This window comes from Abrus precatorius, unplaced genomic scaffold (assembly GCF_003935025.1).
Source record: "Abrus precatorius isolate BTA unplaced genomic scaffold, Abrus_2018 Scaffold5, whole genome shotgun sequence".
NCBI lineage: Eukaryota > Viridiplantae > Streptophyta > Magnoliopsida > Fabales > Fabaceae > Abrus > Abrus precatorius.
In genome coordinates this window covers 14161223-14172864 of record NW_020874395.1, presented here as the reverse complement: position 1 = coordinate 14172864, position 11642 = coordinate 14161223, and the positions used below count along the sequence as shown (strand labels likewise).

At 31.3% G+C, this 11642-nt stretch overlaps 2 protein-coding genes across 3 annotated transcripts; one reads left to right on the top strand and one right to left on the bottom strand.

Moving 5' to 3' along the window:
- Positions 1–2138: 2138 nt before the first annotated feature.
- On the top strand, positions 2139–6316 carry LOC113868098 (type IV inositol polyphosphate 5-phosphatase 9-like). The gene is made up of 8 exons (XM_027503663.1): positions 2139–2302; positions 2418–2525; positions 2656–2995; positions 3138–3322; positions 3863–3971; positions 4160–4314; positions 4935–5049; positions 6278–6316. The coding sequence occupies exons 1-8, from the start codon at positions 2139–2141 to the stop codon at positions 6314–6316; spliced, it is 1215 nt and encodes a 404-aa protein (XP_027359464.1).
- Positions 6317–7491: 1175 nt separating this feature from the next.
- On the bottom strand, positions 7492–11408 carry LOC113867864 (N-alpha-acetyltransferase 40). Of its 2 annotated transcripts, none has more exons than XM_027503363.1 (9): positions 11257–11408; positions 11060–11162; positions 10438–10517; positions 9946–10275; positions 9559–9635; positions 8720–8762; positions 8581–8643; positions 7970–8293; positions 7492–7662 (listed from the first exon to the last, which is right to left on the bottom strand). In XM_027503363.1, the coding sequence occupies exons 1-8, from the start codon at positions 11344–11346 to the stop codon at positions 8270–8272; spliced, it is 810 nt and encodes a 269-aa protein (XP_027359164.1). In that variant the 5' UTR covers positions 11347–11408; the 3' UTR covers positions 7492–7662; positions 7970–8269. The 2 variants fall into 2 exon arrangements, with proteins under 2 accessions (XP_027359164.1, XP_027359165.1); XM_027503364.1 differs by lacking the exon at positions 7492–7662 and adding an exon at positions 9180–9322 and having other exon boundaries at positions 8264–8293.
- Between the last annotated feature and the right edge of the window lie 234 nt (positions 11409–11642).

The window sequence follows — 11642 nt, the reverse complement described above, 5'->3', positions numbered from 1 at the left end:
AACGGCAAACATAAACATAGGACAATATTTTATGAGAAATTTAGTGTTTCTAAATCGCCAGATTCTTCTTCCTTGGCCCAAGGTGTGGCTGTGAGTCAAAAATCTCTGCCAAGTGAAGAAGGTTAATTGAAAATATATAGACTTTAATGTATATGCTATATTTTTTTTTATATGTATTAAAGATATCTTTAGTTATTGTTAGAGATTAATTCATTTTATGATAAACATAGAATCAAATAGATATACTTTCTACCATAATTAATATACTTAAAGAACTTAAGTATCAATTAGTTGTGTTGATCTTATAATTATATATAAGGGACAGACCTACCCTAACAACCTAAATCCGTCCTTGCTCCTCTTGCACTTATTGGTTATAGGTTTCATAATAATGGAACAAAGAGGGTCTCAATTCTAATGGCTTTAGTCAACCACTTGTCCATGTTACTAGTTTGAAAAACTCACCACTAGTGCTTTGAGTTTTTGGCATCACAAATTTGTAATTTGACATAACAATATGCATATGAAGTTGCCATTGGTTTTATACTTGCAAACAAAAGTAGGAGAGCAGAAGATTCCTTGTTTAGATAACGCCTTATGTGCGTGATTGATTGAATATACCCCTCTTTTTTTTATATATATATAAATAAATAAATAAATAAAGACGAATCTTCTTATACTATTATAAATGTAAAAATTTAATTTAAATTTTTTATTTAATTAATAGTTAATAAAATAATAAATTATATCCGTTAAGTTAGATATAAATTAAATAAAAAGTTTAGATTAAATGTAAGAGTTTTTAGACTTAAATTAGTGTGAGAAGATTATGCTCCTATATATAAATATATATTATTTTTAAAAAATATATTTTCTCACTTTTATTTAATTTTTTTCACTTTTTTATAACTAATCTTAAATTATACTTTACTTTCTTATAATTTTACACATTTTTAATTATCATTTTATAACACCTAAATTTTTATGACTCTATTCATTTGGTTTAGGGGAAGTGGAAGGAGAAAAGGAGGGTAAATTTTTTTTTTTTTTTTATCTCCTTTAGTTCAAAAATTTTAAAAAAGAAAAACAAAAGAAAAAAAGAGATTCTGATATCTCTCTCCTCTTATTTGTTTTCTCTCCAATATTAGTATTCTCTCCTATGTATTCACTAAACAAACAAGGAAACTTCCCTTCCTTTGATATTAAAGTGAAAAATATTATAACCATGGTTAAACTTAAAACCATGATCATAAAATCATTGCATACTTAAGTAAAACTAAGATGATTTAATGTTTTTCACTCGAATCAAAACCTTCATGGAGGAGTTAATGATAAAAAAAACACAAGAAATAAGTTAGAAAAATATAAAATTGTGCGGAAATAAAATGTGATTGTGTTAATCAAGTCGAATTAATATTCTATTATTGTGTGCACATGAACACATAAATTAATTAAATAAAAGTGACATTATATAAATAAAAAATGGTATGGACGTTCTTCCTTTTAAGCTAAGAGAGCTAAATAAAAAAAAATGGAAAAATTGCACAAACATATACAATCAAGTATTAGCAAACACAAAGTGACATGTATATGAGAGAGATCCCAGGTTTTTTCTGTTGTCCCTATATGGCTAGAACTTGTCCTTAACCACTAATCAATCAATTCGACTCACATGCATGCCTATAAATCCCCTTCCTTCTCCCTTGACCCATTCTCCTAATATCTGATGAAATTTCTCTCTTTTCTTCCTTTTTCTTTGTTTTGATATGCCATTTCTATACTTTGGTAGTACTATTGTAGAAAACCATTGGCAAGGATATAAAGAGTGCAAGAAGTAGGTATCTCTTTCTCACTCTGTCTCTTCTCTCTATTTTGGTTCGTTTATATAAGCCTATTTGGAAGAACTTATAAATAGCTTATGAAAGGAACTTATCACTATCATAGGTTCTTCAGTAAGGTTCTTGATATAATTTATCAAAATAAGTTGTTTTCAGCTTATTTAAGTAATTTTCATGGTTAAATTTATGGCTTAAGTCATATTTAAAAAGAGGTTATTAAATAAAAAGACTTAGTTAAGCTGTGTATCCAAACGTGTCTTATATGTTTGATGACTATGTAATATATTTTGTCCAAAGATCATGCAGGGCTTCAATCTGAAGGAAAGTGTGATCCTAAGAAAGAAATTAAGCATTGATAACTTAAAAGGAGAAAATCAGAACTCATCAGAGGCCAAAAAAGAAACTGCTAGTTTGAATCAAGCTTCTGCAAACTCAAGAAGATTTTTCTTTCATCAAACCAAAAAGTATGAGGCCATAGTGTAAAAAATTGTTCTGTGCCACTTTAAAATTTTTCTGGCTTTGTTTAATATATTATACTACCTTAAATGCAACTCTTATTTGGATATTAATTTTCACAAGGATCTTTGTTGGTTCCTGGAATATTGGAGGCATTGCACCACCCAAGAACTTGGACTTGGAAGATTGGCTTGACACGGAAAATAATTCGGCAGATATTTATGTTTTGGGGTAATCATTTTATATTACTGAAGATTAATGTGAGAGTCAGTTGCATAGACACTGAACTGTTGGATTCCTTTCATTTCAATCTATTCATTGACTAGTATTTGATGATGTTATAAATCTATTCATTAACCAGGTTCCAAGAAATTGTACCTCTAAATGCTGCAAATGTGTTAGGTCCACAGAATAGAAAAGTTTCTAGGAAATGGAATTCTCTAATTGGTGCAGCCCTTAACACTAGAATACCAACAAAGATGGTTGATGAAGATAAAATAGCTGAACCTCAGAAGATATATCCTTTGAAGGAACATATTTGTTCAGGAGGTGAACATGGACAAGATTTTCAATGCATCATAAGCAGGCAAATGGTAGGAATGTTTATTACAATTTGGGTTAGATGTGATCTCCATAAATCAATCAAGCACTTGAGTGTCTCATCAGTTGGATGTGGAATCATGGGTTGCTTGGGAAACAAGGTTTTTTTTTTACATTTATAGAGAAATAGAAATGCAACTTTTTATATTTTTGTTATATAAGTAAATCGATGTTTGAGAATACAAATGCAAGTTTTGAAATTTTAAACGATTTCTTAGATCTTTCATTGATCTTAAAATACAGGGTTCAATATCAATTAGATTTTACTTGCATGAAACAAGCTTCTGCTTTATATGTAGCCATCTAGCTTCTGGTGGAAAAGAACTAGATCGAAGACAGAGAAATGTTAATGCAGCTGATATTTTGTCCCGGACAATCTTTCCTTCTGGTCCTCTTCAAGATATGCCTCAAAAAATTATTGATCATGAGTAAGTGTATACTGAATTTTTGTGTATATAAGAAACTATCACTTACGTTGAAGGCATAAGTCATTAACTAGAACTAGAAGGCTTTTTTTTTTCTTGATGACAAAGATATACTAAAATTATATATATGTAACTATTCCAATTCCTCAAACTTAAACTTCGATTGGAGAACATCTTATGGTGTGTCTTGATTCATGTTTGAAAGATTATGAATCCATGTTTACTTCAATATTACTAGTTGTAGCTTCTGCACTGAATCTATGTTTACAAGTTTTTTAACGTGTTTCCAAACACAATTAATTTTGGATCTGTAATCCATTACTCTAGCATCCAATCACTAGTGAAAGAAAAATCTATTAACAAACTGAATCCCTCCTGTTTGTTGGATTTAAAATAATGATTTCAAAGTATCTTCTGTAAAAACAAATCCTTAATAAAGCTGAGATTTTGTGTGATTGAGACTTGTATGCTATAATCACCTTTATATAAGTTGAGCTCATTCCATATAACTTCATCTAATATTGTGTACCTGGTCCGGTGCAGCCGAGTAGTATGGCTAGGTGACTTGAACTACAGGATATATATGCCAGACTCTACAACACAATCATTGATCAAGAGAAGAGAGTGGGAAACCTTGTTGAAACATGATCAGGTAAGGCTTATCAAGTTACTTCTTGGATGACAAATTTTTTGATTAATTAGTACCATAATTATTAGTTTCAAGATATGTAATTGGTTTAAGGCAAATCATGTTACTTCTTGCAATGCAACATTTTGGATTAATTAGTTACCATATGGTATTATGAGTTCAAAATTTAAAATTCCATGCAAATTATATAGCTGAAGATGGAGCTCATGGAAGGCCATGTATTCCAAGGTTGGCGTGAAGGAACTATTGAGTTTCCACCTACATACAAGTATCGCCCAAATTCTAAAGATTACTTAGGCTGTGATCAGCAGCAACCCATGAGCAAAAAGAGGCGTGCCCCAGCATGGTAAGCTTACATCAAAGGATTTAGATCATTCTCATTTCCTTAAGAACATGATAAGGGGATCTGCTATTACTTGTTCAAGAGTCCACCAATTTTTCTCTCCTAGTGTGAAATAACACTAACAATAAGGATGAGTCTTGATACAACCTACCTAAGTTATTGCCTTGTGATTAGAGGTGTCAAAATAAGTTGACATGATTAAGCCTGCTTTGAATTTTAGGCCTAAATTAATTCTAAGTATTTTTTAGCCATCTCATCCACTTTTTTAAATTATAAAATGTGAATTCAAATTAAGTTTGAGACTGAATTTTGTGAGCCAAATAAAAAGTGAAAATTTTTTGGTCCAACTTGATGAAGCCTAAAACTTGATCCGAGTTAGCTCGCATTGGATTGAATAACCCGTTTTGCTAACTTGTAACTTGAAAAGAAAAAAGGCTACATAGTACATGCATGAATCCTTCCAAGATCACACTTGGTAGGAGTCTCGTGCATTGAGTCACCCTTTTTAACATGGCATGATGCCAATGTTCTTTTAAGGAAACGATGATCAAATTCCCACTTCAAGTGCTTCCATATGAACCATTAGGAGGCAGGGAAACTCTAACCACAAGAGGGTATTGCAGGTGTGATCGAATAATATGGTTTGGGAAGGGAATGAAGCAAACACAATACAACAGGAGTGAGTCAAAGCTTTCAGATCATAGGCCTGTTCGAGCAATTTTCACAGCTGACATCAAGGTGCCAAGAAATAAATTATAGATGATTTCAAAACATTACAAAAGCATTTCGTTCAAGAGATTTCAGTTCTCATGCCAACATTCTCCAAAATGAGGTTTTAGGTTCACAGGAAGACATGCAAATAGTAGCTGAATTGAATTCTTTGTGAAACTGACTATTTGCCAATCGGGATTAGCATTTGTAGTTTATTTTTTTCCACTTCCTTTTATATTAGAAAATACATAGGAAGCGGAGAAAAAGCTGTACTATACCGCCCCAGTTTAGGTGGTGAAGTTCTTGTAAAAGAAAAAATTAGTATAAAATTTAAATAAAATTTTTCTGAAAGTTTTATTATTTAACTTCTCTAAAATTTAAAAAATAAGTTATTTTTAACTTATTAAAAAATTATATTTATTTATGATAAATTGAGTGAGGAGCATTACCCTCAAATAGTAAGCTGGTGGTGCAAGGCAAAGAAATTTGGCATGCTAGTATTTTGATCTCAAATATAAGAAACTATTGTATCAGGACTTCAAATTCAATATTTCTATGTTATGTTATGATTAAATATCATTATAAATTTATATTTAGAATTAAGTATACTACCGCATTTGGATAATGTTTCACATATCATCTGAAATAGGAGAGCACCTTAGCTATTGGGCTGCATATACTTTTGAGCAATTTCATCTTGTGGAATATATTATTCTTGCCACAAGCCCAAAAAGCAAGTATATGAAAGTGTATTTAGGAAAATTTACGTATTTCTTACGAATATAGTTTATAATTTTCATAAATAATTTTTTAATAAATTGTATATTTAAATTTATGTCATACATCATATAAATTATTAAATTTAGACTTAATTAACTTGCGTATCTAAATTTACCATTGATTAGACTCCCGTACTAATGTCATTTGGGTCATATATGTACGAAAGTCATATTTCTTTTTTTTTTTAATAAATAATAATATATGTACGTAGGTGTAGATAATGTGTATCATACCTACTAGAACGGGTACGACTTATAAAATGGAAAACTTGTGCTTCAGAGATTTTGAAAGTAATGCCAAATCATAAAAAACATAAAACTTAGGGCGAGCTTACGAAAACTTGATTATTCATTATTTTTTATTCCTTAAGCACCTTTTATTTATATAAAAACTGAACTTGTTCAAAATCATTTCAAAATCAAGGGCAAGATAGAATAACTTAGGCTGAAACCCCAATTATTGTGTTGGTCTAAAGTCAACGTATACAGTGTTAAGAAATCTGTCACTAAATTAGAAACACATTGGGACAAAATAACAATCAAACTTGGAAAATAAGGAAGAATACAAATACCCCTTTCAACAAAGTCATTGCAAGACTGATAATTGAAGCCCTCCTTCGTGCATTTGTAAGGATTATTAGTATTCCTTCAAAGCAAATGTCCCTCCCAAGCCACAAGTAATTTGCTTGGTAATATCACGAACAAAACTTATTTATTGATTTAAAATTAAATTAATTTTACTATTAATATATTAAGATTTATTCTAGCAAGTCTTTAGAACATTAAACTATCACATAATAAGAGAAAATATTTACTTTAATGTGTTCCCTTTCACTCACGTCAAAATCTCACTTTTACTATTCTCACTTCTTAGCTTTACCATCCTCACTTCTCATCATAAGAAAAACAACATAATTTTAGAGGCAGTTCAGTTTTGGGAAATGTTTTCTATTTTCATTATGTTTCCAAAATTTCATATATTTGTACAATAAAACACTAAAAACAACTCTCTTTTTTGTTTTCACTATTTCCTGGTTAAATATTAGAATACAAGAAACAGAATGAAAACAAGATAGTAATTTTGTAATTAAAAATGAAAACAATAAATAAAAGCAGAAAACATTTTCAAAAAGCGCTTAATTTCTTCATCAGATTTTGTTTATTGTTCCCCCCGTGGTCTCTTGTCTACTTGTATTAGTGTACTTCATTTTCTTGTATTGATTTGGAGCCTTGAATTGCTGAGCTACATTTTAAACCCATTTTTACTACTACATTTTTTGGGCTGTATTTTTTAATCGAGCTTCATGGTAACTGTTGACTTTTAAATACAACTCAATATCCTTAAACTTCTTATAATGATCTTTTATACAAATTAATATCAAGTGCAATCAATAGAGAATGATGTGGTGATTAATTTTACTTTTCTTTTTGAGTCATATAACTGCCAAAATCTTGTCTTTGTCCCTGTGAATCTTTAAAGAGGCTTTACGATTTTAGAAAGGGATTCATGTGGTGCCTCATTCATGTCATGTGCACCATTTGGCTTTGTGTACCACTACAATTCTTGTTAGCACACGTGGTGCCTCAAGCTTTAAATGATAAATATTTGTGTTCCACCAACCTTGTATTCATAATTAACATTTGGGCACAGAAGAAGAGTTAGGCTCACTTTATGTTGGGCAGATGGCGTCTACAACGTGACAAGAAACTTCTTTTACAAGAACAGTAGAAGAAAGAAAAAACAAAAGAGATTCCAACATAAGGGAAAGGAATGTAATAGAAACAAGGGCACTCAATTAGTGCAATAAAGAAGTCTACAAAATGAAACTAATTACTTGAACCGTCTTTGTCCAACTCTATCCTGCAAACACAAAGGCCGTATCAAGAAAAAATGATGGGGGAATTTCTCCAAGTTAAAATTTCATTTACATTATCTTTAATTCACTCTAGAACCAATTGAAAAATATGTTACCATGCGTTTAAAAGAGTTTATAGAAAATTTATAGAAATAACTTATAAGTTTTTTATTATTTATTTCAATAAGAATCTTCATATAACTTATCAAAATAAACTATTTTTAACTAATGTCAATAAATTTCATGGTTAAATTTATGGTATAAACAACTTATACGATAACATATTGAATAAACGTTTAATTACGTTGTTACCTAAATGCACCCCTAGCGGCTGAAATACTGAATACATGTCCACACCAGTAACATGCTGATTTTTTTACTGAACATACAAGCTAACGAGGTTAATGCTTGTGTTTGAACAAAGCAAAGAACAGAAAATAGCAAAGGAAAAAGGGACTGATGGAGAACAAGTCTCGAATCTTCTTTCTTCTACAAAGAAAAAACAGCATGCTAAGTATTGAAATGTTTACAGATTACCTTTTTTACAAGAAATGATTGGTACTATGGTACATCACCAGCTAAATGGAGCACAGATTCACGGATCATATGCAATCAAAAGCTTTTGTTTTCTGTTACCTACAAAATAGTTGTAATGTAACAATCAGAGAAGTTCAACTAATGTAGGCAACCCCCCAAGCATGGGTGGAAAAAAAAAATGAAACTTCTTTCATTTAGCAATCAGCATCACATTGGCACACATATAACTAGAGATCGAATAAAAATATGTAAAAAAAGCATAGTATTTTTTGAATGAAGGAAACTGTAAAAAATGTAAAATCTGCTCATAAGGAGAGATGTTTTATTAAGTTTAGGGGGAGTGTTTCAGAAAACCAATCGAACAGCGTTCTCGGTTGGTGCTTTACCTCCAAAATAGTTTTAGCTTCATCGCTAATCGTCTTACAAAGAATCTCATAACTCGTCTCCATCTGCAAAAGGAAGAAATAACAGCAGAACTTTCTTCCAGTAGTAACTGGAAAAAGAAAGAAATAAAAATTTATATACCATTGGGTTTACTTTTGAAGGTGACATCGCTGATATTGTATATCTGCAAGAGAAAAATTCCATCATTCAGCAAAACAAAAACCAAACAAAAATAGGAGGCAAAAGGTAGTCTAATAGCAAAATATAAAAAAGTAGTTAGAATGTTATATAGCTTGATAACATGGGATAAAATCATATAATGTCATCCATAAGAAATTTCTAGAAAGTATGAAATAGAAACAGTTGTATGACTGGCAAAGATCTGCAACTTTTCATTCAGAGATATAGAGAGAACTGTAATGATCATAATGTTCTTACTTTTATGTTTAATCTCCATAGACAACAAATAAGATTATCATCACAATTGACATGTCCAGGATTTGGGCTAATGTGATTGCATAAGCAAACATCCCCTCACATAATCTGCCATCCAGAACACATTTATATGTGGATTTTGCATGAGTTTGAATAAATGACTCACCCTCTCCCTAACATATATGAGGTTCAGGCTCCAACCTCAATTTTTTCAAGACATGTTCATGCATTATCTGTTACACCTCAAGATTTGTTGACAAATTTTCTCCATCCAAACCCACTGCATCAGAAAGCCAATTTGCAACAAGACTAGGAAATAGGACTATCAATGTCATGTTTTCCATCTGGTATGCTTGATCAAAAGCAGACAAAAATACATTTACCGTGGAATGTCTTCAGGTTTGCATACAATTAGTATGGATAACAGAACAGGAGCAATTGGAGATAGGAAATCTATTCTTCCCTTTCATTCTCAACTAACTTGACATGTTTATCTTTATAAAGGAAAATAATTCAATGATGATATAGATAAGTGAAAATTTTACCTCAGTTTATTTATATAGAAATCCATAGCTAATACATTTGCCTTTTGAACAGTCAGCATGACAGCACCCATGCAGTTCTACAAGAGATATTAAAACAAAGAAAAGAATAGATCAGAGGGGCATAAAAAAATGGCCCATAAAACTCGTACATTAGTGAAGAAATATGTCCAGATAACCTAATGAGATGCATAAAACATTTTGCATTGGAAATTATGAATGCTATAAATTAATCAATAAATAAACTTTGTTTGTTCAAATATCATAAATTCCTAATTTTCAACAATCCATCATCTTTTTCCATGCTTAAAAACTGTCCATTGCAACATAGGGCCACGTCTCTATTATCATCAATGTCTGAGTAAGATGTTAAAAACACTTTAGCATTACCTTTTGGACCATAAGCTCAAGAAGTTGCATTAAAAACTTCCCCACTCCTTTCCCTTGTACACGAGGCTCAAGCTGTAATTCATACACATAAAGCACTGGTATCTCTTCTTCCAAAATAAAGCGATACTGTACAAATCCAACCAAGGGGCCACTATCTTCCAGACAACAAGTTGAAGTCTCTTCTGCAATCACCATCTTTGTCATCTCATCAAAATTTGAATGGGCAACCTCGTGCACAAATATATAGTGTGCTTCAGGAGCAATCATTTCTCTGCGCTTCACCTTTTCTTCCTCTGGCCACTCAGATCCATATGGTCCTTCCATGTTTAGCTGCAGTTTTGACATAGACAAGTCAAGCACATTCATTTCAACGAATAACAAACGAAAACTAACCATGAATAGAAAAAAAAGATAGATTTTCCTTTATATTATAGAACAAACACACAGTCACACACACACATTTCAGTCAACTAATTCTAGTATTCTTTCTACCTTAAGGAGACTTTGAACATAATGCTTAACAGATGAGGAAAGTTTACTCCCATGTCCTGACTTCAAACACATAGAGAGACCTAGAAATCATGTTAAAAATAAGTACTTAGAAGCAAACAAAAAACAAATCAAAACCAAAAAATCAATATTATCACATTCCTATGTTGAGAAATTTAGGACTAACACCTATTTGCTATTTCATTGACTCTTGTTCTTGCAATTAGGGCCTGTTTGGAAGAGCTTATGAACTACTTATGAATCAGCTTATTTCCATAAGCTTCTTGGTACAGCTTACTAAAATAAGTTATTTTATCCTAAAAGGTGTCATCAATAACTTAATGGTATAAGTCATTGTTTAAAAAGAGTTTATTGAATAAGTGCTTAAATAAGCTGTGTATTCAACCACACCCTTAGTGCATTTGGTCTAATCAATTAGTGCACATTTGATTAAGCTTAAATTTTAGGAAAAAATAAGTATAAGAGCATCAAACAAGCACTTAAATAACTTAAAAGATTAGTTAAGTTAGTAAAACAAGCATCAAACTAATGTACACAACTTTTACGTAACTAGCTGTTGAATGAACAAACTAACCTAACTGATCTATCAATCCAAAATGGTTACCGTTTTTGTGAAAATCGCGAAATGTGGGAAAAGAAGCAAGGTGATCCTTCTCAGCATGTGCCTCTTTGATGAGTTCTTCAACGGCTTTCTTCTTGGCGAGTACCTACAAAATGGAACCAAGTAAACATGGCTTCGTTCACACTCATAAACTCCTCACAAAGCACAAAGCAGGTCAGGTCAGAGATGAAACGACGCACCTCACTGCGTTTCGACCTCTTCTCTCTGATAGGGCCGTTGTTGTGGCTGTCAAGGCTCGAACGGCGTCGTTGTAAAGTCTCGGATTCCATAGCCGGTGAGTGCAAGAACAGGGGCGGGTTCTACGAAGTCACTTAATTTTAGTGAAACCACAGTTTAGGGAAAATAAAAAAAATATACAATAATTAGCAAATTATTAAATTATAAACATTCCAAATATAAAAAGCGTTTTAAGTAATAAAAAATAGGGACTATAAAAAAATTATCATAAAACAAGTTAAATGAAGAATGACAAAGAAAAATATATTTTAAAGAAATATGTTAATTCTAATCTTTTATATTATAGATAAATAATTAAAAGTAATACACTCTTAAAAAAAATATTTTT

What these genes read in the sequence shown, in the direction of transcription:
- LOC113868098 (XM_027503663.1), top strand. Translation starts at nt 2,139, where the DNA reads ATGCAGGGCTTCAATCTGAAGGAAAGTGTGATCCTAAGAAAGAAATTA. An exon ending in TTCTTTCATCAAACCAAAAA is followed by an intron (nt 2,303 to 2,417) that starts GTATGAGGCCAT and finishes AATTTTCACAAG; the next exon opens with GATCTTTGTTGGTTCCTGGA. An exon ending in AAGAGGCGTGCCCCAGCATG is followed by an intron (nt 4,315 to 4,934) that starts GTAAGCTTACAT and finishes AGGGTATTGCAG; the next exon opens with GTGTGATCGAATAATATGGT.
- LOC113867864 (XM_027503363.1), bottom strand. Translation starts at nt 11,346, where the DNA reads ATGGAATCCGAGACTTTACAACGACGCCGTTCGAGCCTTGACAGCCAC. An exon ending in TTCTATATAAATAAACTGAG is followed by an intron (nt 8,763 to 9,558) that starts GTAAAATTTTCA and finishes TTTCTCTTGCAG; the next exon opens with ATATACAATATCAGCGATGT. An exon ending in CTTCAAAAGTAAACCCAATG is followed by an intron (nt 8,644 to 8,719) that starts GTATATAAATTT and finishes TTCCTTTTGCAG; the next exon opens with ATGGAGACGAGTTATGAGAT.